General features: G+C 47.2%; 1 protein-coding gene across 1 annotated transcript; it reads left to right on the top strand.

Moving 5' to 3' along the window:
• Positions 1 to 5: 5 nt before the first annotated feature.
• Positions 6 to 27,864, top strand: RNFT2 (ring finger protein, transmembrane 2). Its single transcript, XM_080986381.1, has 10 exons — positions 6 to 57; positions 1,598 to 2,051; positions 7,200 to 7,678; positions 9,854 to 9,930; positions 10,409 to 10,509; positions 13,628 to 13,781; positions 24,077 to 24,226; positions 24,760 to 24,825; positions 26,814 to 26,915; positions 27,715 to 27,864. Exons 2-10 carry the CDS (start codon positions 1,969 to 1,971, stop codon positions 27,847 to 27,849), a joined length of 1,347 nt encoding a protein of 448 aa, XP_080842507.1. The 5' UTR covers positions 6 to 57; positions 1,598 to 1,968; the 3' UTR covers positions 27,850 to 27,864.
• The last annotated feature ends 19 nt before the right edge of the window (positions 27,865 to 27,883 follow it).

Here is a 27,883-nt window from a genome sequence, read left to right as displayed (position 1 = left end):
GGAAGGAGGGAGGAGCAAAGAGGGAGGGGCCGATCCGCCTCGCAGCCCGGGGACCAGGTAATATAATGTTCCATCAGGCGCGGAGGGATGGGGATGGTGTATGTTTTTATTCCTCCATTCATTTGTGATCGCTTTCTTGCTTTATGGGTGGCTGGGAGTTCCAAGGAGTTTTTATTCTCCTTTCCTGGTTGTAGAATAAAAATAAGCCAGGGGTAAAGAAAGATGGGGGGGGGGGAGTTAAGGATGGGGGGGTTAAGGTTGTCCCCTCCATCATTTGCGCCCCCATCTCATGCCCCTGGCCAAGCAGCAAGACATCCCAGTGTTGAATGCCAGGTTTATCACTCGCTCTAAATATAGAGGAACATCCAATCAAGGGCCTAATTCTCACTGAGGTGGAAAGCCAGGACCACTTCAGGCTGCTGTTTTAGCCGCTGGCATTAGGGTATATTCCTCCCCACCAAGTTTTGGTCATATAGACCTGCATGTAAACAACCAGCCCATCGGGGAGGAGTCTCGACCCAGAATCCTGACCTGCTTGTTCTTGCATGTGCAGGGATAAATTTTGTTTGTATGCATAGGGGAGCATTCAAGGGGAAAGATTCGTAGCTCAGCAGTCGAGCACATGCTTTTCATGCAAAAGGTCCCAGGTTCATGTCCCCAATGTCGGTAGGACTGGGAGAGATTTCCCAGAGAGCTGCTGCCAGTCAGTGTTTGCAAACTGGGCTAGACAGGCCACAGGTCTGTCTTGGAATAGGGCCAGGTGGTATATTAAAAGCACACACTCTCCGTCACCAAAGAATACTGGAAACTCTAGTTTATCCCTCTCAGATCTACAATTCCCAGCACCCTTAAACTACAGCTCCCAGAATTCTGGTGCAGGGGGACTGTATGATGTGCTCACAGCCTAAGTATGATGAAGGGTGCTGCAGTTATCAAGTTAATTCCACTCACCTCCAGTGAAAAACTACAGCTAAGAACCATATGTAGAATGAGGGGAAAGAATTCTAGACTTGGCATTAACTGGGAAGCTCAGGTAACAGTGATGGGCAGGACATGTTTTTGTTTTTTTAACCAACATACCAGTTGTGACCCTATCTGGAGAAGATGCATCTTGTCTCAGGTTTTCAGGCGCAACTGAAATCCAGTCTGGACTATTGCAGGTCACTCCATGATTATAGCTTTGTTTTCGAAATACTTTTGCATCAGTAACTGTATTTTGCTGTCTGTGCTTTCCTTGAAAGTATTTATGAATTGCTTTTTTAAATTCTCTATTTATTTGTAACACATTCTTCTGCCATTTGTTAACCTCTAAGTTCATTGGATGGTGCACAATGTTTTCAAAGCAATGCCATAAAATGTAAAAAGAAAAGAAAAGAAAAATACACAGTGGTCATGAAATTGCAAACAAATTAAAACAGCACTAGAAGAGATCTGTGTTCTTCATCTCGGGACTATATTCTCAGGGTTCTCTGGGGAGAGGGGATGCTCATTTGGCCAGGGTGGCCTAGGAAGGTGCTGCGAGAAGCCCTTTGTCTTCTGACTCCCCTCCTTCCTATTTTTCCTGCCTCATTTCTTTTTCCTTTGCAAAATCTCTCAGAGTCGCAACATCTGGAGAACCACGCAGTTGACGCTCCAATCCAGCCACCACTTCTCCATCACTTTCTCCAGGGACCGCTTCCCTTCCTTGCATTACAAGCTTGGTGTGGTCGTCAGCTTTTGATGCAGCTACTGACCTAAAGGATAGGACCTGACTTTCCTCCAGAGATCTGTTTCTCCTGGGCGCCGCTATTGTGGAGCTTCCGAGATTTGCTCTGCGCCCGTTGCCTTGCGGTATGGTCTTTGTCCAGCCTTCCCAGTAAGAGTTTTGTGCTCCCTGCCACTGAGTGAATGGGGGCCCCGTCTGTGCTCCAGCCATCTCTCCAATCCTTGCCACTACTTCCTCGCTGCCACCATTGATCTGCCACGTTAATGTTGAGTGTGTTGTGTTTTAAAGTCTTAAGGAAGATGCAGAGACGGCACAGCAGCATCACGGACAGCCTGCCTCCTGAAAGGTTAGTTCTGTTTTAAATGTACGGCATCCTTCTATCTTAACAACTCACTAGGGATGCGGGTAGAGACACCTGTGCCCTTCCAAATATTGTTGGACTCCCATCATTCTTGAGTGTTGGCCATGCTGGCTGGGGCTGATGGGAATTGGAGTCCCACAGCAACATCTGAAAGGCCACAGTTTGTTTACTGGATTTGTAAACACTTCCAAGCGGCTCAAGGTGGCATATGTGGTTCCCCTGATCTCCATTTTATTCCCACAACAATTCTAGGTTAGGCTAAGAGGATTGTTCACAATTAGGCAGGCACCAGGCGCATTTTGCACCTGGCTATTGGCCATTTGCGACCAAGTGAAGATGCCTGGGTGCCAGGATGGCTTCTGATGTCTCCACCATCTGGAGGTGCCTGCCTGGGGATCATCGGATCTTGCCTGTTTTCACACACTTAATACCCCATCCTATAGAATTCTATCTGTTCTATTTTACCTGCACAATCAGAATTTCAGGAACCAAAATGTGTTTTTTTTCCCTGTTCAGCTTGAGCGGGAGCAGTGAACAATGTGATAGTTAATTGTTGTAGCTAGGCTTCACCCCACTGCCCTGCTCACAGTTGCGAAGAATATTCTAACGTTATTGTCAGGTGGAGTTGCAGTTGCTCGAGAGTAAGCAGGCAGGACTCCAATCTGTGTTTTACAGCCTTTATTTACAGTGAAGAGCCCCAAAGCTCATGGCTGGCTCAATCGCTAGCAGAATCCGGGAGTGGTCTTTTTTTGTACCTCCCCCAACATAAAAGTTTCGTTACCCACAACCGTTTCCTCCCCTCCCTGCGCCCCAGGCTACTGCGCAGGATGGGTGGTGGCAAGGGCGTGCTCCCGCCCCCCCCCCCCGGCTTGCTCAGGAGCGGCATTAAGGCTCTCACTAGCATCCTCTGGTCCTTGCACCTCTTCTCCACTGGAGGTGGGGCTTTCCTCCTCTCCGGAAGAGGAACTGCTTCGCAAGATTTTTGGAGGCTCCCTGTAACACAACTGCCCTTCTATTTCTCGCCTCTGAGCTGATGGCAGTTCCTTGACAGTTATGAATGGTTCATTAAGAAAAAGAGATTGGAATCAGCTGATAGATATGTGGACTGTCCCTGGATCAAGTTAGTTTTCTTCTTTTAAGTTCTCAAAGTTCCGAACTTAGCTCAAGGTTGTCATCTGAACTAGCCACATGTTTAACTGAGAATCAATCTCGGTCAGCCCATCCTTTGAAAAATAAGACTTTAGAGCCATCTTGCCCCCAAATGGCAACCGGACATTCCATTTTGGTGACTGTAACCTTGGTTTACAGAGCCATTTGGTGTCTAACTTACGTAACTGAGTTTCTAACACTGGCTAAGAGACAAAAGATTCTGTCCCAGAGTCACCCAATGTGCTTTGTGGCTGAGTAGGGATTTGAACCCTGGTCTCCCAGATTTTAGCTGAGCTCTCTAACCATTACACCACACTGGCTCTCAGTGCTTCCTTAAATAACACATAGGTTTCTAAAAGAGAAGGTGGCTCTTTATGTATCCAAATGGACCCAAACCATGTATAGCAGGAATGGGGTGGGGAACTATGACTCCCACCGTTCCTGACCATTGGCCATGATGGCTGGGGCTGATGGGAGCTGGAGTCCAACAACATCCAGGGGGCTACAGGTTCTATGCTTTATGGCCTAAGCCTGCAGACCTTGCAGCCTGTTTTCATATGAGCCCTTATGTTCTATGGAAGGCGCTCCCTGAAGAACGTTGCTGCAGAGCCTTCTTGGTGGTAGCTCTGCACCTATGGAACTTGGTACCAGTAGAGGCCTCGCTGTCCTCCTCAATTCCCTCATTGAGCAAACTGGTAAAAACAGAACCCTTTTTGGACTCGGGACTCGGCATGTGCCCGTGTTGCTTTCCCTGTTGTCATTAATTATTTCACATAATTAACATAAGCGGTATATGCTGCTTAATCATAAAAGCCTCCAAGAAGTTTTTTTGCATTTCTTTTAATTGTGGGTTGTTGGTTTAAATACCGTATTTTTCGCTCTATAAGACGCACCATACCACAAGACGCACCTAGTTTTTGGAGGAGGAAAACAAGAAAAAAAATATTCTGAATCTCAGAATCCAGAACAGCAAGAGGGATCGCTGCGCAGTGAAAGCAGCGATCCCTCTTGCTGTTCTGGCTTCTGGGATAGCTGTGCAGCCTGCATTCGCTTCATAAGACGCACACACATTTCCCCTTACTGTTTAGGAGGGCAAAAGTGAGTCTTATAGAGCAAAAAATACTGTATTTACTTTTAGACTTTTCAGGGCTGTTTTTGATTGGTTGCCGGCAGATTTCAGAGGTGTTATTGAAGTGGCTATGGCAGGATTTTTTTAAAAAATCCATGTCACAAAGCAAAGTCAGCCGTGTCGGGTTAAAAGGAACCATAAATGCACAACTGCTCCCACCCCCCACTTAAAGATAGAAGTCTTTCTGCCAAGCCTTTCTTGGGTGCCTCCTATGGGAGTGTTACCCTAGAGGACCCCCATAGTATTGGATCGGGCTGTTGCGACCTCGCCAGGCAATCGAGATGCTCTGTACATGGTTCACATGTTCCTAGGGAAGAGCAGGGAGATGTCGGTGTTTGTGGTTTATTTTTTAATTCCTGAGCCCTGGGAGATCCGATTAGGAACATTGCCCCGTTAATTTGGAGGTGGGGGCATAAAGCCACATGACAAAGTATCTTGCTAACTGTTTTATTTCCCTGTGTGTCTCGTGTGTGAACCTAGCCTTTGAGGAGTAGCTATAAAAATATCTGAGAAGCAGTGGCTTTGTGTGACTTGGGAGATGCTTGGAGTCGATAAAGAGGTCCAGTGAGGCTGGTGAACTCCATAGGGGGCCTGCCTGGCTGCACACATAGTTTCTAAACTTGGAGGAGTTGGGGCGCAAGGGATGGATCCACAACCCGGAGAGAGTTCACAGCTCCCATGTGTCTCTTTGTGGCTTCAGACTTTTGCTGATCATCTTCTTCTTTTAACAAGTTGTGTTTTGAAATATCTTTCTTCTCCTCCACCTCCTTCTTCCAATTACTTTCTCAATCCCCCTCTAAACCACAGTCCCGAGATGATTTACCCGTGAGATAATTAAAGCCACAAAAGCCACAAATGCATTTAGCTGTGATTCCTTCGTTGCAGCAGGTTGGGCTAGATGACCCTTGGGTCCCCATCCAAAGCTAAATTTCTATGATGCTGTGATTTAAAAGCAAAACTGACAAGTGGTACAGACCCATTTATCCAGCTGGGAAAGCCTATCGGAACAAAAATGCTGTTGTTTCCGGAAGGTGTATATATCTGGGCGCCTGTTGTATTTTGACAGGGAGGCTGTTTCACAGAGCAGGGGTAAAAGGTAAAGGTAAAGGGACCCCTGACCATTAGGTCCAGTCATGGCCGACTCTGGTGTTGCGGCGCTCATCTCACTTTACTGGCCGAGGGAGCCGGCATACAGCTTCCGGGTCATGTGGCCAGCATGACTAAGCCGCTCCTGGCGAACCAGAGCAGCACACGGAAACGCCATTTACCTGCCCACTGGAGTGGTACCTATTTATCTACTTGCACTTTGACGTGCTTTCGAACTGCTAGGTTGGCAGGAGCAGGGGCCGAGCAACGGGAGCTCACCCCGTTGCAGGGATTCGAACCGCTGACCTTCTGATCGGCAAGCCCTAGGCTCTGTGGTTTAACCCACAGCACCACCCACGTCCCTGCAGAGCAGGGCTAGACACTCTAAAATCCCTTCTTGGATAAAGTTTTTGTCCTCTTGGTTTCTGCGTTTTCCAGCCAGCTTTGCCATCTCAGCATATTCCATCTGCTTGGTTTGCCATTCTTCTCTGGTCGGGACTTCGTCTTCTTTCCAACTCTGAGCTAATAACACCTGGGTGGCTGTTGTTATAAAAAAATAGGGAAAGTTTTAAAGTTATTTAGGAGACCACTGTAAACAGATATAAACAAGAGCAGGATTTTGACCCGCTTGTAGTGCAAAGAATATTAAGGACAATATGGCTTGATATAAAAATTGGTGTACAGATGAATATGCAATTGTAGATGTTTAAAATAAGACTCCATGGAAGGGTAGGAGGGAGGTCTCAGGATTCGGAGAATCTCCTCACATAGATATGTTCTTGTTAGTTTGTGTTTATTAGTACTTTGTATTTGTAAAACCAATGAAAATTATTTTTAAAAATGAAATAAAATCCCTTCTTGGAGTCACTTCAGAGCAAGAGCCCTCTGAGATCTTTGGAGCTGGCAGGAGAGATTTTCCCACAGATTGCAGCGATCTACCGGGTGTATAAGGAGAAAGTTTTTTCCTTGCATTCAAGCTAGCACCTGATTAAACAAATTTTAGTTTAATCTGATTCTTTCTTTCTTTCCTTATTACTATTATTATTATTATTATTATTAATACAGTGGTACCTTGGTTCTCAAACTTAATCCGTTCCAGAAGTCTGTTCCAAAACCAAAGCGTTCCAAAACCAAGGTGCACTTTCCCATAGAAAGTAATGCAAAACGGATTAATCCGTTCCAGACTTTTAAAATCAACCCCTAAAACAGCAATTTAACATGAATTTTACATGATCCATAAAATGAAAGCAATAATCAATGTACTGTACTATAAAATAAATAAGACAGTATTGTAGATTATAAAAATTAAAATTCATTTTTTTTCTTACCTGCACTGATGATAGTCATTGTTTGGATGGGGGGCTTTTATCCATTTCCACAGTCACACTATCAATCAGTAGCTGAACTGGTTTCTACACAGTCACAAAAACAAATTAACCGAAAAAGCCTCAAAAACGAAAACGCAAAATATATAGCAAAAGCACCAAACTTAATCCAAACAAAAGCACCAAACTTAATCTGTTCCGGAAGTCCATTTGACTTCCAAAATGTTCAGAAACCAAGGCGCAGCTTCTAATTGGTGCAGGTGCCCCAGAAACAATAGCTGACAGCCACATCGTACGTTCAGCTTCCGAAAAACATTCAAAAATTGGAACATCTACTTTTGGGTTTTTGGTGTTTGGGAACCAAGGCATTTGAGAACCAAGGCGTTTGAGAACCAAGGTACCACTGTATTATTACTTGGATGTCTGTGTGTGTGTTTATACCAGAAGCCGGAGTCAAACCATCTCCTCCGAGACGAGTGTGGATGAAGGCGGCATTTTCGAAGGTCTCAAGACGGAAGCTCCCTCCCCGCAGCAGCTTTTCTCCGGACTGGGGGGCATCCCTTCGGGCACCATCGCAGCCACCCCTTTCCAATCCAGCTTGGTCCTGGGGTCCTCGGCGGGAGGCGGGGAGGTGTTCATCCAGATGCCTTCCTCGCGGGAGGAGGGGCCCAGCCGGCCAGAGGGAGGTCCCTTCCATCACCGGCAGCAGCCCCACCACTACCACCACAGCCACCAGCGCGGTTCCTCCCTGCTGCACATGGCCGGCGGCGACCGCCACGGACACACCGAGGAGGGGCCTGAGGATCAGCCCGGGACACCAGCCCCTGCTCTTTCGGAGCTGAAAGCAGTCGTCTCCTGGTTGCAGAAGGGACTCCCCTTCATCATGATCCTCTTGGCGAAAGTCTGTTTCCAGCATAAGCTTGGTAAGGCCTCTCATTTAACACTTGAAGCAAATGTAAGAACTTGGTGAATCCACTACAGTGGTACCTCGGGTTACATACGCTTCAGGTTACACACTCTGCTAACCCAGAAATAGTGCTTCAGGTTAAGAACTTTGCTTCAGGATAAGAACAGAAATCGGGCTCCGGCAGCAGCGGGAGGCCCCATTACCTAAAGTGGTGCTTCAGGTTAAGAACAGTCCTCCGGAACGAATTAAGTACTTAACCCGAGGTACCACTGTAGTGTAGCAGCAAATCCAGGAGTTCGGGGCCCTTCATGGTAGTCACAACCACACACACACACACACCTCTGTGATTATACAACCTTCCAAGATCATACAATAATCTTACAACACAGTCGTACCTCGGAAGTCAATGTCTTGCAACTCAAATGTTTTGGCTCCCGAATGTCGCAAACCCAGAAGTGAGTATTCAGGTTTGTGAACTTTCTTTGGAACCCAAACTTCCGACGCAGGTTCTATGGCTTCTGATTGGCTGCAGGAAGCTCCTGCAGCCAATTGGAATCTGCGCCTTGGTTTCCAAACGTTTTGGAAGTTGAATGGACTTCCGGAGCAGATTCCAAGGTACGACTGTATAAAAATAGGATACACTTTAATCAATGGACCAACCGTAGGAAGACACTCGCTGCTTTTGTCTGGATAAATATGACAACATTTGAAATGAGTTTATACAGAATGAAGGAGGCTATTGACATCTACATATGTATTAGGATAATAACACTACAGTCGTACCTTGGAAGTAGAACGGAATCCATTCCGGAAGTCTATTCGACTTCCAAAACATTTGAAAACAAAGTGCGGCTTCTGATTGGCTGCAGAAAGTTCCTGCAGCCAATTGGAAGCCGCGGAAACCTGGTCGACCATTCGGCTTCTAAATGAACGTTCGAAAACCGGAACAGTTACTTCCAGGTTTCGATTGTTTGGGAGCCAAAACATTCGAGAGCTAGGCTGTTCGACTTCCAAGGTACGACTGTATATCAATTTATATAAGAATGTATGGGGGTATATTACATTGCATTTTTGTACACATACCCCCCCACACTTTCTTATACATATCTTTGTTCTTTTTTCCTCCTCACGTCCCCCCACTTTTTGCTCTGAATTACTTTATTTCATTATAATTGATTTCCCCAATAAAATATTCATAATCAAAATACAATAATCTTAGAATCATGCAATAATCTCAAGGGTTCACCTTTCAGCGAGGTCTAATATTTCCTGTGTATGCACACGGACAAGTAGTTTGGAGTGCTCCGATGTCTTCTTTCGGAGTGACTTCAGTTGTGTTTTCCTTGAAGGTCCATTATATATGTAGCAGAACTTGCTCACCATCCCCTTGAAACAGCACAGAGGGTGAAAAGACTTAATTTCAGTGGATTAAAAGCTACTTTCATTCTGATTGGACAGCTGTAGGCCCCTGGAGACAAGGACCCTACTGGAGAGATAGTAATGGTGTCTTTGACCCCCTGCAATCCCGGACCACTGTGTCACTGAATGCATCAGAAGAAATATTCCATCCAGGGGCAAAACTAGGCTTTATTTCACCCAGGTCAAAGACCCAGTTGGGCACACACCCCAACCTCCCATGTATTTTCACACACACACACACACAGAGAGAGAGAGAGAGAGAGAGAGAGAGAGAGAGAGAGAGAGGCTGGGAGCCTCAATGGCGTCTCTCTGGAGGCTTCACCTGGGGCAACCCCCCCGGCTAGGCCCCCCCCCCCGCTGTAGCTACGGTTCTGATTCCCATCCACACTCCTGCTCTCAGAATGGTGACTGAGGATTTGGATGGGGTTGGTTGCTTCCCTCGTATAGGAGCGCAGGATGACATGGCTGCTGTTCGTTGTGCTAGATCAGAGGTCAGCAAGGTTTATCTTTCCTGAGCCAGATTGGTCCCGCGGAGAGCCCTGTGTGGGCTGGATTGCGCATGCGACAGCGTTTTTCTGCGTCTGCGCAGACGCGGTTTCCGGTGCCGTGGAAGCGAGTTGCCGCACCAGTTCAGCACAGTGGGAAGGTGGCTTGGTTTGGGGCAGCTCATGGGTCGGTCAAACGGCCTCTGCAGGCCGCTTCCAGCCCATGGGCCTTAGGTTGGTGACCTCTGTGGTAGATGTACAGGTAGTGTTTGTCTTTCTCTCTGTAGGAATTGCTCTGTGCATCGGCATGGCAAGCACGTTCGCATATGCAAACTCGACTCTCCGAGAACAGGTGTCCCTGAAGGTGAGTTGCGGAACAGGGATGCCCAAAGGGTGCCTCTGGACAGTGATTGGCAGTTGGCAGTGGGGTGGAAGGGTCTGAAGGGAGATCTCTGGACTCCTGGCATAATGAAACCCAAGGGCTAAGAGGAGTTCCTTTCCTAAGATAGGTTTTAAACCAATAGGAACATCCTCCATGGAAAGGCAATGTCAAGATCAGCTGAACTTTGCTGCTTATTTTTCTGTGATTACATAACAAAAAAAGTGTGGGGTTTTGTTTTGTTTTACATTATGAACTTCCTTAGAACTGGAGAGGACCCATCCCTTCCCCAGGGACTAAATTCACCACAGGCAATGAAAGCAGAGACAGGGACAAGTAGGTTCAGCAGTCTTGGAGTTCTTTTTTTCATACAGCAAGTTGCTAGTCTTAATGGTGGCAGAGAATTATCTTTGGAGTCTCTGGGATTACACATTGGGCTTTTTGTTGTTGTTGTTCTCCTCAGGAAAAGCGGTCTGTGCTGGTGGTGTTCTGGATCCTGGCCTTCCTCACAGGGAACACCCTGTACTTGCTGTATACTTTCAGCTCCCAGCAGTTATACAATAGGTAAGCAAAACGGCTTGGATCCTTGAGAAAAACAGGTAGCCAGCCACTCATCAGAAGAGCAAGGAGGGATTGAATGAAAGGGGGAGAAACACTTTTTTTTTTGCTTGTGTGTGACTGGAAGGGACTTGGAGAAAGCTCACAGCCAGATAAACAAGGGTGTGAGAACCTGCATCTCTCCAGGAGCTGCTGGACTACAACTCCCATTATCTGTGACCATTGACCTTGCTAGCTGGCACTGATGGGAGTTGGAGTTCTCCAGCGTCTGAAACATTGGAAGTTGCCTTGCACCGAGTCAGACCACTGATTCATCTAGCCAGTGTTTCCTTTCTTCCTTTCTTCCTTCCTTTTTTGGTAAAAAATAAAAGGTGTCCCCGTGCTCACATATTGATGAAAATGTGGGTGCCAGCACAAAATGGCTGCCATGAGCGACAAAACAAGAGGTGTGTGATTACTGCCGCAAAAAAGGCCTGCATCTCAGCTCAGCATTGTCTACAGTGACTATAGTTGTTCAGGGTGCTGAGAGTTGTTCTCCCTTCTCTATTCTCCCTTCATAGAACTACAATTTCCGGGGTGCTTTAACAACCGATCCTTCTTCCCAAGGAAGTTTGTTTAGGGTGCTGAGAGTTGCTAGGAGACGCCTCACCCCCATCGCCATATTCCTCACAGAGCAACAATTCCCAGAATTCTCTGGGAAAGGGGACTGACTATTAAACCACTCCTGGAATTGTAGCTCTCTGAAGAGATTCGGAGGGAGTGTCTTCCTAACAGCTCAGCACCCCGAACAAACTACAGTTCCCATGATTCTTTGGAGGGAAGCGATGGCTGTTTAAAGCGGTGTGAGGCTGCTGGTGTAGATGGGTTACAATGTGCAAATCATAGCACTGGGCTGTGTGATCTAAAATAAGGCCATCTCTTAAATCTGGATATTCTGGGCCCTGGATGAGAATCCACAGGTATGTTTTGCAAAACTGAGTGATGTTTGGTATCAAATGGAAATCGGGGGGGGGGGGTGCCTTTTGGGTAGGAAGGGTGGTTTATCTTCACCTCATAAACTTAGAAAGCACAGACATCAGCCTGGATCTTTGGTTGACTTTCTCTTTGCTCAGATTTGCTATTTTGTTTTTGTTTTTCTTTCCGTTTCCCCGATCTAATTTATTTGTGGATTCAGTTGTGTGTGTGTCCGCCTGTTTGCTTTTTAAAAATCAATTTCTTTCATTCCCATCTCTGTGTTGCTGGGTTTTCATTTTGGGAGGTCTCTCATTTTCGATTGTTTTTTGTTTTTAGGGTTTAATTTCCATTGTGATGTGCCCATATTGTGAGTATTTTGATTTCTGTTTATCCCCATCCATTCGTTTATTTACTTCGCAAACAAGCCCGTTGATGTTCCCACCCAGCATGAAATCATATCCCGCAGTCGCTGCCTAATTAAGAAGCAAAGCCAGAGCTTAACCATCCTGGGAATGTGATGGGAATGAGGCTTCAGAGTGTTCTGTTGCTTTCAGAAGTGTGGGTGCAACTCTGCTTGCAGAAAGGGGTTTGCCTGGGATTAAAGCAGCTAGAGCAAAGGACCTCCAGATTGTGTGTTGGCAAGGGAGAACAAAAAAGGTATCAAATGAGAATTCCCTGGATGCCAAGGTCCAGTTTTGGAGCAAGTACCCTTTTAGTGTGAGAAGCCCAGCAGAGATTTAAAACCACAAAATACGCAGCAAAGTAAAGCGTGGGAATATAGGCTGTTGGACTTTTAAAATTTTCTATCCAAATTATGTACTTCCTGCAAGAAATTTTTTGCTATTTTCTTACTCTACAAATCTCTCTTTCTGTGTGATTACAACGGGGAGAATTCCCCTCTCTAGCTAGATTCACAGACCACACTCTGCAGAACAATAGACTCTCAAAGTAACACTAATGTCTCATAACGTATGTAGCTGATATATAGAAAAGGCGTTACAACACGAGAAAAGAGACAATGCTCGTACTTTTGTAAACAAAGAAAAACTTAATAAAAAAACCACCTGTTGCTAGATTTCAGTCGCTGTCTTTTCCATTGAGAATAATGTTCCTTGATTCATTTTTTTTAAAAAAAGACAAATTCACAACAGTATTACAACAAAAGTATTGCATGCTTAAAAATACAAATAGCCGTTGCTATAGTTGTAAGTGATAAAGATATTATCAACAACTTTCTCTAGAAAAATATGAATTTTCCCATCCATGTCCACCCCTTTTATTCTTTTCCTTTGAATCAAAAAACTTACTGATCAACTCCTGCCATACCAATCAGACACATGTATACTAAGAAGTAAGTCCCATCAAGTTCAACAGGGCTTGAGTCTAGATAGATTGATCTAGGATTGCAAGCATAAGGTCTTTTTGCATTTATTTCCTCTTCTATAGTGTGCCGTCTATATTGATTTCAGGCTGCTATTTCATTTCCTCTGCCTTTTGGAAAATCTCTTTTCTCAAGAATTGTGCGATAAATATGTTAGTTCCTGTTTTGCTTTCTATTGCCTTTTACAGTGACTTTGCTTGAATGTCATGATAAAGCTATGTTTTAGCACAGGGGTCAGCAAACTTTTTCAGTAGGGGGCCGGTCCACTGTCCCTCAGGCCTTGTGGGGGGCCGGACTATATTTTGAAGAAAAAAAATATGAACGAATTCCTACACCCCACAAATAACCCAGAGATGCATTTTAAATAAAAGTACACATTCTACTCATGTAAAAACACGCTGATTCCTGGACTGTCCGCAGGCCAGATTTAGAAGTTGATTGGGCCGGATCCGGCCCCCAGGCCTTAGTTTGCCTCCCTATGTTTTAGCATGATGGGAACAAACTAGATTCCTCCCGGAACCCTGCTGCCCAGCAGTCTCATCCTTTCCCCCTTCTGTTTCCACAACATCTGGAAAGAATTTAGAAGCTTTGATGTTCTTGGGTTATCTGAACTCAGCAAACTGTAGTTAATCTTAACTCTGCTTTTCCTGAAACGAGCCAATTTCAAACCAGGGTTTAGGAAGCTGTATCTTTGTAAACCGCTTAGTGGACTGTTTAAGTGAATTGGTGTGTAAAGTGTTAAAAATAAATAAATAAAAGACTCGCCTCTTCCTGTCCTGCCCGTTTCAGCCTCATCTTCCTGAGACCCAACTTGGAGAAGCTGGATTTCTTCGATCTGATGTGGATTGTGGGGATCACAGACTTTGTCCTCAAATACCTCACTATCGGTTTGAAGTGTCTGGTTGTCGCGTTGCCGAAAATCATACTTGCCGTGAAATCAAAGGTAAAGAGACAGAGAGTCAGAGAGAGAGTTCTGTTCTCACTCTGGTTGGGATGCAGATCTTATTTTTAAGATGATTTTATTTTGTTTTTTGCCTCTGCATGGGGTGTCATGGATCAGGCTAGGGCTCCCATCCTTTTCTTTCCAAAGAGTTTACTTATCCAAAGAGTTCATTTATATTCTGCTATTTAAAAACCAAATAAAAAACCAGAGCAGTTTGCAACAATTGTACATGAAACCATACAATAGAAACCATACAAAAAAGTTAAATTCAGAAGCCATCTAACTATTATGCAAAGGTGTGTTGTTAATTGCCTCCGTAAATCAGACAGGATGGAAAAGCTTTCAGCACGCAGTTGAAACAGAGGGCACCTGCTGGATCTCTAGTGGCAGGGTGTTCCACAAGACTAGGCCGTCGACATTAAGGCTCAGTTTCTTGTTGTTGTCAAATGAGCCTGACCAATTGGGGAATGACCAGCAATGCTGCTGCAGATGAGCTCCTGGATGACCAAGTTGAGATTCCTGCATTGCAGGGGGTTGGTCTAGATGACCCTTGGGGTCCCTTTAACTCTACAATTCTATGATCTCTACATAGGGCTTGGATGACCCCCTGCCTGAAACCTTGGGGAGCCACTGCCACTCAATAAGGAGCACAATGAGCTTAAAAAAATGTTTAAGTATAACTTTATGAAAAATGCAGAAGCTTTTCTGCTAGGGATAACGGACACAGGTATAGCAAGAGAAGATCAGAAAATATTCTTCTGTGCCACAGGAACGGCAAGGATCCTAATTGCTAAAAACTGGAAAAAAGAAACTGTGCCAACAAAAAAGGAATGGCAAGACAAACTGTTAGAGTATATTGAACTGGCTAGATTAACAGAGGCAATTAGAGATCACACTAGACAAGAGTTTCAAAAAGCATGGGGGAAATGCAGAGAATACTTCACAAAACAGTGCCCTAAAATACATACCTGGACTTGTTTCGATTAATGTCTGCAGGAGACTTTGTGGATATTAGAGTTATAATTAGAAAATAATTATTCATAAAGGAAACAGCTTATAAGAAGTAAATAAGGAGACCAGATACAGGATAAAGGAAGTTTTTTATTTGGTTGTTTGTATTGTTGTATGTTAGGCTCATTGTATGTTATGTTCATGTTTAATGAGGATGGTTTTCTGTATTGGGGGGGGGTGGGGGGTTATGTTATGTTGTAAATAAAATTTCCAACACAATGAGCTAGGCAGACCAATGGTCTGGCCCGGTAGCTACCTACTTAATTCAGCCTTTTGTTTCGAGCCATGAGAACAGAACTATCTTTCTGCAGGGAGGAAGGGTCCAAACTTAGTGGTATAACAGCTGCTTTTCATGCAGCAGGTCCCAAGTTCCACCCCTAATGGAATCTCAAGAGAGGGCTGGTGAACGTCTCCTCTGGATGGTCGCTGCCAGTCTGTGTAGACACCACTGGTCTAGATGGACCAAGGGGTCTGGCTCAATGTAAGGCAGCTTCGAGGTCAGAGGCACCAACGCTTCAGAATACCAGTTGCTGGAAACCACAGGAAATGGAGAGATGCTTTTGTGCTCGGATCCTGCTTGCTGGTTTCCCATTGGGGCGCCTGGTTGGCCGCTGTGAGAACAGGGAGCTGGGCTAGATGGGCCACCGGTCTGATCCAGGAGGACTCTTCTTATATTCTTAATGGAAATGAGAAGCAGGGGTGATGGTTTGGCCGTTCTCCTCCTTTGCTCCCCGTTTCACCTTTATTCCCCCCCATTTGTACAGAAGCACTTTTGCGCGGGAGACAGATGGGGACCTCTGTGTTAAGCGCACACAATTATCATCCTTCAGCCGGTGCTGAGATTTCAAGCCAGGGGATCAAAGTAATTCTAAATGGGTTTTGCGTGAGTAGGTGTGGTTGGAAAGGTTTGTCCCTAGATGCCGGGGTACTTAAGAAAAAATATTAATTTACCCCTGGCGGTCGTCCAAGAATCTCGCCACCCTCCCCCTACCGCAAGCCTCTGATGATAATGATTATGATTATTATTTTATTTGGGGAGATTAATGGGCTGGGTCATGGCATAATCCAGCTTGGGGAGCGGGTGATGGTGGTGAAAACCCATCCAACATGCAAACGATGCAAATCGTCAGCCCAAGACAAATTGCAGAGCTGGAAGAGGTTCACAGCCTTTGCTTGCTTGTCTAAGAGCCGTCCCAAGTCCTCATTAATCCTTGTCCCAGAGAAGAAAGAGACTGTGCCTGTATTTTTCAACCGCACCAGGAGGCTGGTAAGATTGCATCTGTCAGGGGCCCCCTAATGGCTCGCAGCACAGATGCCTCATTCTGAAAATACTTTTTCTCTTTGTCGAGACGCTGATCATCATCTCGAGTTGCCGTCTTTCTTCCTGCCGACCTTGAAAACAAGACCCTATTGAGCGCTAGACTGAGGACGGTGTCTTAAAACCAGCCCTGCGCTTGTGTGTTCTCAGTGGAATTCGACATTCTAAAACCCTTAGCTTTGTATGAGTTCTTAAAATCCCTTAAAAAAGAAAAAAGAGGCAAGCTTCTAGATCTCATGGTCATTGAGAAAAGACAGAAAACCTATGTGTTGTCTCGAGCCATCTGCTGTTTTGTACATAAGGGCATGAGGTGAGCCTGCTGGATCAGGCCAACGGCCCATCTAGTCTAGCATCCTGTTCTTACAGCGGCCAGTCAGATGCAATCAGGATTTGAACACAAGACCACACTCTCCCCTCTTGTGTTTTCCAGCACCTGGTATTCAGAAGCGTTGCTGCCTTCAACAATGGAGGCAGAACATAGCCATTGTAGCTAGTAGCCGGGGGCACATCTACTATTAAACTAATGACGCTTAATCTTGAGGGCCCTTCATTCTCAGAGGCCCCAGAAGCAACTTTAGACCACGTTGCTTGAAATTTTGCTTGAAAAAGTGCGTAATGCATGTATATAACATTTCCAATTTCCCCTAATTTTCACACACACCCTGCCCCCCCCATAACTAAAAAACTATAAGGCAGGGGTAGGCAACCTAAGGCCCAGGGGCTGGATCCAGCCCAATCGCCTTCTCAATCCAGCCTGCGGATGGTCTGGGAATCAGCATGTTTTTACATGAGTAGAATGTGTCCTTTTATTTAAAACACATCTTTTGGTTATTTGTGAGGCATAGGAATTCGTTCATATTTTTTTTTCAAAATATAGTCTGGCCCCCCACATGGTCTGAGGGATGGTGGACCGGCCCATGGTTGAAAAAGGCATAGGAATTTTTTATTTATGCCAGTGACTTTGACATGTGAGATAATCCAGTACAGCATCTTTAGTAAAAATCTGATTGTATGTATGTATGTGGTGATCTGTTGTGGAACTACCCCATTAAAGAAGATGAGGCCTCCTTGCTGGTTGTGAAGCCTTAACTGTTCAGGCTTCAGGGTCCCAAAAATGTAGGTTTGCCACTGCTGGTAGCCATGACCTCATGCACCTCCAAAATTTGCCTAATCTTTTAAAAAAAAAACACCTCCAAATTGGTGGCCATCACTGCCGAGTTCTTTAGTTTAACTCTGTACTGCTGCACAAAGAGGTGCTTCCATTTTACCTGTCCCAGATCTCCCAAAATTCAGCTTCGTTGGACAACCAGGAGTTCTAGCGTTAGGAGAGAGGGAGGAAAACTTTTTCTCTATCTGTTTCCCCTCCCTTCACATTCAGAGACTGGCATGCACCAGGAGGAAGAGGAGGCGTCTGGCATTTCCCAAATTTCCATCACGAGTATTTCTGTTGCTTGCCTTAAAAAATAATAATCACCCATACCCCTCAAGCTGTCGCTCCTTAGCAGTGTAAATGAGAACCTGCCATTTGCTGCCCGGACAACAATAGGCGCTTCGAGGAGCCACATGGCTCTGGCCGTTTTAATTTACTTTAATTCGTTTTCTATTGAACCCAAATGGTATCTGCTTGTTGTGTTGTTTTTAATGGAGGGCGTTCGGGAGAGGTGTAGCCAAGGCTCTCTTGAGAGAAGAGAGGGCCGCAGCTGTTTCAAAGCGCTCCAGCGCTGTGTCTCTGGTATCCGTTGGGCTTTTCAGGTTAGGGATAACGGCGGTTTCTGAAAGGTGCGCCAGGGAGGGAGGGAGGGAACGGTTGTTCTCACACAAAGTTCCTTTGCATGCCACCACTCAGTGGAGACTGTGACCTTCAGTACCTTAAGGATCGCCTTTCCCCATACGCACTGACCCGGACCCTGTGCTTGTCATCAGAGGCCCTTCTCTCTTTCCCCATCCCAGAGAGCTTCGGAGTATGGCAACAAGGGAACAGGCCTTTTTTGTGGTGGCTCCCTGATTATGGAATGCTCTCCCTAGAGAGGCTCACCTGGCACCATCATTACATGACTTTAGGCACCAGGCAAAAACAATTCCTCTTTACCGCCGCCTATCGCTATTAAATAATCTATGGTTTGTCATAGTGTGGGGAAGAGGACTGTTATTATGATATTTTATTATTAGGCTGTCTATGCTTTTTGTTATGTTTTTATCATTGATGTTCTGTAATGTACAGCTGCCATATGTCTGAGATTTCCTGGGCATATCTGGGATTCATCCGTCGGAAATAGCATCCGGGCGGAATATAAGAAAATCGGCAAAAAATGTTTAGGGAAACCTGTGCATGTGACAACCCATGTCGGAAGTGTTGGGGTTTTTTGGTGATTTTCCTTAAAAATAGCTGAAAAGCTTCATTCTGGGGGGAGATTTTGCTCCCACCCTTAAAAAAAGAAAAGAAAAAGCTCAACAACTTTGCCCCCACCCCAGAAAACCCCCTTAGTGTCTGGATTTTCACTTTTTGAAATATGGCAACCCTGTCTAATGTGTTTCTTAATGTTGTATACCACCCTGGGATCTTCCGATAAAGAGTAGTATATAAATTGAAATGATGATGATGATGATGTTACACCCATTGTGCTTCACTGGTTGTGCTTTCTAAGACTCTCCACTGGGAGCGAACTGCAGTTCCTTTGGGGCACCCCCATCCCAGTGGTAGGCGGAGCCAGAGGCCAGAGTGGGCGGAGCACCGCTTGTGAGTTTTGACCTTTGGGCAGCAGTTCCACACACGCTTGCGCACCCCTCTTGATCCATCTGGATAAGCACAGGGCCTGGGAAGAGCTCAAAGACTCAGGGAGAGTGTGAAGCAGGGCTGATGAGAAGGAGTGTGGCCTAGGGAAAGCCCTGAGGGCCAGGTAGAGTGTCCTGAGGGGCCACATTCATACCCCAAGTTTGGAGTCCCACACCAATTATGTTAGTGGGGCCCTGTCTTCAGACAGTAGCTTGCGAAGGAAAGGCAGTCACCTTAGATTTTGAGACTCTACTGCTCATTCTGCTGAGCGCCCACCCCCAACAGCTGCCTCCAGAGTCCTGCCTTGATGCTGCCACTCTGGTTTGGAAAAATGCCTGGCCTGTATGCTTTGTTTGCAAACACTGGTAGAAAATGTGAATTGATCAGCGGGATTGTGCGTACTTCTCAACCGATACAGGTCCATCATCTCCCAATCCCGGGGTGTGTGTGATCCTATAAATACGTTCCAGTAATAAAGGATGGAATATTTTCTCACCTGAAAAACCTGTTCGGGCAGAAGATTTAATGGAGAGGGGGCGAGCCTGTCGTTGATTGATCTACTCACACACATGCCTGTGGATCTCTGTCTTAAACACATATTCACAAAAATCCCTATTCTGTAGAGTTAGCAAGCCTGCTCTTAGGATTTTCACATGCTGCAGACGGCATTGCTGTGGACTTGAATTTCCTTCGGATCAGACAGAACATTGGCGAAGGGTTGTAACTCAGTGGCAAAGCATCTGCCTGGCATGCAGAAGGTCTTGGGTTCTATTCCCGGCAATTCCTGGTAGGGCTGGGAGTGTTGTGTTCCTGAAACTCTAGAGAGCTGCTGCCAGTCAGTGTAGACAATACTGCGCTAGATGGACTGAAGACTTGTAAGGCAGTTTCCTGTGTTTCTATATCAGTTTTTCGAACAGATGGCCTATATCAGTCTATGGCTACCTCAGAATTAGGACCCAAGCTTTCCAAATCCAGTTTGTACACCTATGTCCTCTGGGCAGCATTTAACTGTCTGGGGTGGGGGTGGGGAGGCAGGGCTGCCCCAAGATATTTGGACACCTGAGGCAAACCACAAAATGGCTCCCTCACCCGCCAGGGAAGAAGGGGAATGAGTGAAGAGCTACATAAGGAACAAGGGGGGGGGATAAAAATCTACATCGGGATTGGCTGCCCCTCCAGATCTTGCTGCCTGATGCGGTCGCCTTAACTTCCCTTGTGAGTGGGTCACCCTGGACGGGAGTCTGTACCATTACAGACCCTCCAAGTGTCCCTATATTCCAGGGACAGTCCTGGATTTACAGAAGCCATCCCGGTTTCTGTGGCGCTGTGGGTTAAACCACAGAGCCCAGGACTTGCCGATGAGAAGGTCGGTGGTTCGAATCCCCGTGACGGGTTGAGCTCCCGTCCAGTCGTGACCGACTCTGGGGTTGCGGCGCTCATCTTGCTTTATTGGCCGAGGGAGCGGGCATACAGCTTCCAGGTCATGTGGCCAGCATGACTAAGCCGCTTCTTCCAAACCAGAGCAGTGCACAGAAACGCCGTTTACCTTCCTGCTGGAGCGGTACCTATTTATCTACTTGCACTTTGACGTGCTTTCGAACTGCTAGGTTGGCAGGAGCAGGAACCAAGCAACGGGAGCTCACCCCGTCACAGGGATTCGAACCGCCGACCTTCTGATCGGCAAGTCCTAGGCTCTGCGGTTTAACCTGCAGCGCCACCCGCATCCCTCTACATTCCTATTTTCATTGGAGAAATGTTGGAGGGTATGCCATTACCTGGTGAGCTGGCCGGACTAGGCCTAAAGGCAAAAGTAACCCCAAAAGACCTGCAAGTCCTTCCTCACTTTGCACCTACAACAGAGGGGAAGGGAGCCGAGAGGACTTTGTGCAGGCTGCCTGCCTTGCCAAACGCCGCTGACAGCCTCCTCATTAGCAAGCGGCTACCCCCTGCGAGGAGCCGAACGCTTTGCTCCAGAGCCTCCCTTCTAATCTACTAAATGGCCTGTGCTTGGGATCTCAGGCTGTTGCCATTACAGATTTGCTCCGCGCGATGGGCCCCTCGGGAGGCGGAGGCGGGGGGCGGCCGGGTCCTTGAGTAAGCGGCTGGCGTGACCTCACTCACTTTCCCGGGGGATATGAGATCATCTGAAATGCCGAAGCTCTCCAAAGCCCTTCGATTTGCTCAGCGAGAGAGGGAGAGAGCGAGGAGGACAGCTTTGCCGGGTGATCTCATCCTGGGGGACCCCCGGGGGGGGGAGGGAGGGAGGGGGCTGAGCCTGCTGTTCTCCTCCAGGACCCTAATGGGCTTAATCCCCCTGGTTTTCACTGGCAGCAAGGAGCCAGTATTGGAGAATGGATGGAAATCGGCCGTGTAAACACGAGTTACCTCTTTTCTTTTAAATGTTTCTCAAGTCTACAAAAGCAGCAGTGCGAATAACTCCCCCAGTATATAAATTCAAGCACTGGGGGACTTAAGATATTTAGTTTGTGTATTCTGTATGAGAATTGCCTCTTATCCTACATAATTTTAGCAGATTTGACCGTGGTTTTATTGTCTATTTAGTGATTGTCAATGTTTTCGGAAGATGCCATGGCCTTTGGCTACTGCAATAATACAATGATGACATAGGGAGCTCACTGGTCAGGCCATCGGTCTATCTTTCTTGGTGCTGCCAACTCTGACTGGCAGCAGCTCTGCAGGATTTTGGACAGGATCTTTTTCCAGCCCTGTCTTGGGGGGTTGAACCTGGACTTTCCCCATGCAAAGCGGATGCTCTAATGCTCAGATGTGCCCCCCCAATAAATGTTCTAGTCCTCATGGTTCTGAATAATATCCATCACCTGTTTTGCCCACAGAAGGTCCCAGGATCTGCCTGGAAAGCCCCGGAAAAATAGCTAGCAGCCAATATGGACAAGGCTGAACTAGATGGACCAATGACCTGATAAGGCACATTCTGATGTTCTGAAGAGAAGGGTTGTAGCTCAGGGGTTAGGGCATCTGCTTTGCACACAGAAGGTCACAGGTTCGATTCCTGACATCCCCAAGTAGGTCTGGGAGAGAGAACCGCAGCCAGGCAGTGTCGCTGAGCTGCAGGTGGCCTGACAGTATAAGGCAGCCTCCTCCTGAGCTTTTGACAGCTGCCCGGTGGGATATAACAACAACAACAACAACAACATTTTATACCCCGTTCATCTGGCTGGGTTCCCCAGCCACTCTGGGCGACTTCCAACAAAGTATTAAAATACAGTGGTCTGTTAAACATTAAAAGCTTCCCTAAAGAGAGCTGCCTTCAGATGTCTTCTAAAAGTTTGGTAGTTGTTCTTCTCTTTGACATCTGGTGGGAGGGGGTTCCACAGGGTGGGTGCCACCACCGAGAAGGCCCTCTGCCTGGTTCCCTCTAACTTGGCTTCTCACAGTGAGGGAACTGCCAGAAGGCCCTTGGCACTGGACCTCAGTGTCCGGGCAGAACGATGGGGGTGGAGACGCTCCTTCAAGTATACTGGACCGAGGCCATTTAGGGCTTTAAAGGTCAGCACCAACACTTAGAATTGTGCTCAGAAACGTACAGGGAGCCAATGTAGATCTTTCAAGACTGGTGTTGAGTGGTCTCGGCGGCCGCTCCCAGTCACCAGTCTATCTGCTGCATTCTGGATTAGTTGTAGTTTCCGGGTCACCTTCAAAGGTAGCCCCACGTAGAGTGCATTGCAGTAATCCAAACGAGATAACTAGAGCATGCACCACTCTGGCGAGACAGTCCGCAAGCAGGTAGGGTCTCAGCCTGCGTACCAGATGGAGCTGGTAAACAGCTGCCCTGGACATTTTAGTTGATTTGAGCCCTGTCCACAACTTGAGCAGACTGGGCACCTTCTCCTCAAACATCTGAAGGGCTGTAGAGGTAGGAGAAGGCTGGGACAAAGGCGAGAGGCACAGCACCCCCTGGGACTGGAAGATATGACGACTGTATTTTTGAGCCGCCTTCCTCTTCCCAGGAGGGCAGCCAGCCAGGAGGTAAACACTGATCTAAATTGCTTTGCAGGTCCCACAGCGGTTTGCTCTGTTAAAGCCGAGCGCGTCGGGACAGATGCACGGGAAAAGATCCTGGTCCTGGGTTTTCAAAAGGGCCCAAGTGCCGTCTGCCAGGCTGCTGAGCTCCTGCGAGTGGGTGAGGGGGCCTGGGAGCATAGCTGTCAACGTTTCCCCTTTTTTAAGGGAAATTCCCTTATTCTGAATAGGATTCCTCGCAAGAAAAGGGAAAAATTGACAGCTATGCCTGGGAGCCGAGCAAAGCAGTCATTCACTCTCTTTATTACAACACTCAGGGACCGATGCTCAGAAAGAAACTTCATTCGAATGTAGGAAACAATCCCAGTCAAAAGAAAATAGAAAACCATAGCCATGGAATTACTGATAAATGTATGTCGTATTGTAGAGTGTCTGGCACAGAAAACAAAATTAGCGGCCCGGGAGGGGAGGGGGACAGAGAAGCAGAAGGCACATTTTGTTAGCTTTGCCGAAAGACAGGCTTCATCCAGCCCCCCACCCCACCCCGAAATGTGCTAGCTGGTCAATACAGGAACGACAGTTTAAGAAACGGGTGCCTGAGTTTTGATTGGTGTTTTCTTCTTCCCTCCTTGTTCCTTTTGCCTTGTGTGTCATTTTTTCCTTTTACATTGTAAGACTGTGGGGGCAGGGACTGTATGGTTGTAACAGATCATACGTAAGCCACCAGGGGAGCCTTTGGGGCTGAAGAGCAGGGGACAAATCCTTTAAATCAGGGTTTCCCAAACTTGGGTCTCCAGCTGTTTTTGAACTACAATTCCCACTAGTCGTGCTAGCTAGGGATGATAGGAGTTGTAGTCCCCAAACAGCTGGAGACACAAGTTTGGGAAACCCTGCTTTAAATAAACAAAATCAGAACTTCAAATGAACTCCTAGCAAGTTTTACATACAGGAAACACCCGTTCAAAAGCTCTTTCTTTCCTTATTATGATATGCTTTAAACCTGGTCCTTTGAAACCTCAGATGAAGCGGCAAACCTGTTTATAGTTCAGTCCAGGTTGCTGCAGAGGGGTGCATTTGAACAGCTGGGTGTAATAAAGGAATAAATGAACTGGGCAACCTGGATTTGCTAGTTCTATGGTTCCAGGTGATAGCCTGGAAGTGGCCTTACCTGAGTTTCCCTCTCTCCTACAGGGCAAGTTCTACCTGGTCATTGAGGAGCTGAGCCAGCTGTTTCGCTCCCTGGTCCCCATCCAGCTGTGGTATAAATACATCATGGGGGACGACCCGTCCAGCAGCTATTTCCTCGGGGGGATTCTCCTGATCTTGTACAGCCTCTGCAAAGTAAGTGGCCGGCCTGAGGGTCAGGGGTGGGGAAAGCTTTAGGTCACTTACTGTCTAACCTACCTCACAAGGTTGTTGTGGGGATTAAATGAGGAGGAAGGAGAACCAGCTGTTCCGCTTTGAGCTCCTTGCAGGAAAAGTGGGATATAAATGTAGTATTATATTTTTTATTTTATTTTTTTAAATCCCAGCAAGTCATGAGAAAAACCATTTTCTGCTCGAGACCCTGGACAGCTGCTGCCAGCCCGAGTAGGAAACATTGGGCTAGATAAGACAAGTAGCCTGATCTGAGATAAAGCAGCATTCTGTGTTCCTTTGCGAGGACGTCAGCGCCCATTCACACTGTGCTAGAGTGCAGGTTCAGTTGCCAGTGTTGTTTTTATCAGCCTCCCAGCAGGCTGCCATTCAACAGGCGAAGCTTTGATCGCGCTTCAGAGAAAATGCTGTCGCTTTCCTTGAAAGACAGAAATAGCACCTCTCCCCCCCCCCCGCCCCCTCATCCTACGGTGAATTTCTACCTCTTTTTGTTCCAGTCTTTTGACATCTGCGGTCGCGTGGGAAGTGTGAGGAAAGCACTGAAGGTCCTTTGCACCCCCCAGGTAGGTAGGCAGCTGCTTTGCTTTCCTATAATTAAGATAATTGGATGCTTCAACAATGGCAAGGAAGAGCATCCATCGGAGCGGCAAGTGACTGACAAGCTGCTCTGCAGGGAGCGCGGGGAATTGCTAGCATTGCGCCGGTTAGGAAAGATTTGAGGAGTCCAGCTAAGTTAGCACATCCCTGGAAATCGCAGGAAATTATTCTCGGCTGTATTCGACCCAAAGCAAGCAATGAAGAAGCAATGGCAGCCAGTGCTTAAATGTATAGACAAAGGCGAGCAGACAGGCTCAAATGTGGCCCACCAGCCCTCTCTACCTGGCCCTCAGAACTCTCCCTAGGCCACACCTTCAGTCCCCAGCCACACCCCTCACCAGCCCTGATTGACACCCAAGTGTTTCTGCCTGGCTGGATATGTGGCCTTGAATTCTGGCCATGCCTCTTGCCCAGATGTTTTGGGACTACAACTCCCATCACCCCCAGCTAACAGTACCAGTGGTCAGGGATAATGGGAGTTGTAGTCCCAAAACATCTGGAGGGCCGAGTTTGCCTATGCCTGGTCTTGCCTCTCTGGATGGGAGGACCAAGGTGGGTGCGTGGGGAAGCCATCCCACTGCACAAAGGTAAAAAATTATATTTGTTGTACCGCCCACCTTTGCCCCTGGCCCTCAGAAAGTTGCCCAGAAGGGAGTGCGGCCCTTGGGGTGTTGTAGGGATGTTTTGCATTGGAGTCACTTTCATGCAGGCAACTAGCCCTATGTCTCACATTTGAGAGGCAGTGTGGTATAGCAGTGAAGAGTCCCAAGCTAGGACCTGGAAGACCGGGGTTCGAATCTCCCTCAGCCACGAAGCCTGCAGGGTATCAGGGACTGGACAGAGGAGGAATGGTGGAGACCTCCTGCCCAGCCTGAGCCTTCCAGAGAAGAGGAAGACAGTACAGTGGTACCTTGGGTTAAGAACTTAATTCGTTCTGGAGGTCTGTTCTTAACCTGAAACTGTTCTTAACCTGAGGTACCACTTTAGCTAATGGGGCCTCCCGCTGCTGCCACGCCACAACCGTGCGATTTCTGTTCTCATCCTGAAGCAAAGTTCTTAACCTGAGGTAATATTTATGGGTTAGCGGAGTCTGTAACCTGAAGCGTATACAGTGGTACCTCGGGTTACATACGTTTCAGGTTACATATGCTTCAGGTTACAGACTCCGCTAACCCAGAAATAGTGCTTCAGGTTAAGAACTTTGCTTCAGGATGAGAACAGAAATCGTGCTCCGGCGGCGCAGCAGCAGCAGGAGGCCCCATTAGCTAAAGTGGTGCTTCAGGTTAAGAACAGTTTCAGGTTAAGTACGGACCTCCGGAACGAATTAAGTACTTAACCCGAGGTACCATTGTATAACCTGAAGCGTCTGTAACCCAAGGTACCACTGTATAGATATACAACAGTGGTTTGCGGGAGGCCATAGCTCAGAGGCAGAGGAGGAGAGAAGCTGGGAAATAATGGGGGAAGACGAGGGGGAAGCAGAGCTGGAGCAGCTGGCTGGCACGTTATCACTAGAAAGCATTCCAGACCCCCCTTCTCCCAGAACCCGGTGAGCATTGAAAGTAGGAGAGCAAAGGGCTCAGAGACAAATGGCCCTAAGCGACCACTGTAATGGGGGTGGTGCTGTTAACAATTGAGGAGAGAAGTGGGGTGGTGATTACTCGGAGCAACGCTATTACTCCAAGAGGCTGCTTTTCTCTGTGAATATTGAATAAAAGACCGTGGTAAGAATTCCCCTTGTTTATTTGTTCCTGGCAGCCTACTGTGGGGTGGGTGGGGAGGATCGGATTCCCTGACACCCAACACGGGGTGACCCAGCCTGTGTGTCGCTGCCTGACCTACCTCACAGGGTTGTTGTGGGTATAAAAGACAAGGGAGAAGGCAGGATCGAAATGTCAAACTGAACGGTGTCATCCTGTCATTTTGACTACATGCTTCTGCCTCCTTTTTCCAGACCTACGGGGTCCGTGCCACCAGCCAGCAGTGCAGTGAGGCTGGCGACATCTGTGCCATCTGCCAGGCTGAGTTCCGGGAACCCCTGATCCTCTTATGCCAGGTAATGCGGACTGGTTGGGTACAGGGCAGCCTGGGCACAGTGGCGCTGTCCTCACCCAGCTTGCTAAGTCGCCTCTGGGCTTAGTTTGCCAAACTGGGGGAGGGGGGTGGAATGATCATACAAATTGCAGGTGTCACAGCGGCACACAGACACACACAATGGCACTTTCCATGAAATCTTGCTCAACATGGGGCTTGAACGCACGACGCCGAGTTTAAGAGTGCCATGCTCTTGATTTGTCTGGGAAGAGTACACTGTTAGTTCCTAATACTGAAAAGAGGGCTTTTTGTTTTGCAGCAGCCGGGGGCGGGGGGCACTGGACAAGCTTAGATCCTAATTACTTTTATTTACTTTAGTTTTTGAATGCCTGGGAAGCTAGCCCCCCCCCCCCCTTTGCATATGTCAACACTTTGAAATTCATTTTTAAAAAATGGAAGGAAAAAAGAATTGGGGATAGGGTAAAGATTTCAGCCTCCTTAGAATTGGGCCCGGCACCAGCAGCAAGCAGCCTCGGGCACCTGCCAGCACCCACCAGCGCTCGTGTCTTTGTGGCTCCCGAGCAGCAAGAAGTTACTAGTCAATATTTTTTTATTTTAAAAAAATGAATTTCCACACAGTGCCACAGAGGGGCGCTCGTTCAAATACTCTGGCGCCCCTCCTAGCGGTCCTTTCCATTGCTACATGCTCGCTGCTTCCTGCTCATTGTACACCATCCTGTATTTTCAGCACCGTTTGCCTCTGCAGAAGGTCCCAGGTTCCATAATAATGACAATAACCTTTGCTCCTTTTGCCTATAAAGCACGTATTTTGCGAAGAGTGTCTCTGCCTCTGGTTTGACCGGGAGAAGACCTGCCCGCTGTGCCGCTCTGTGGCCGTGGAGACCTTGCGGTGTTGGAAAGACGGTACCACTTCGGCTCATTTCCAGGTGTATTAAACAGGATGAATAGAATGGTCTCTCTCTCTCTCTC

Source organism: Podarcis pityusensis, assembly GCF_964106645.2.
Source record: "Podarcis pityusensis genome assembly, chromosome: 16".
NCBI classification, from domain to species: domain Eukaryota; kingdom Metazoa; phylum Chordata; class Lepidosauria; order Squamata; family Lacertidae; genus Podarcis; species Podarcis pityusensis.
This window is presented reverse-complemented; position numbering and strand designations above follow the sequence as displayed.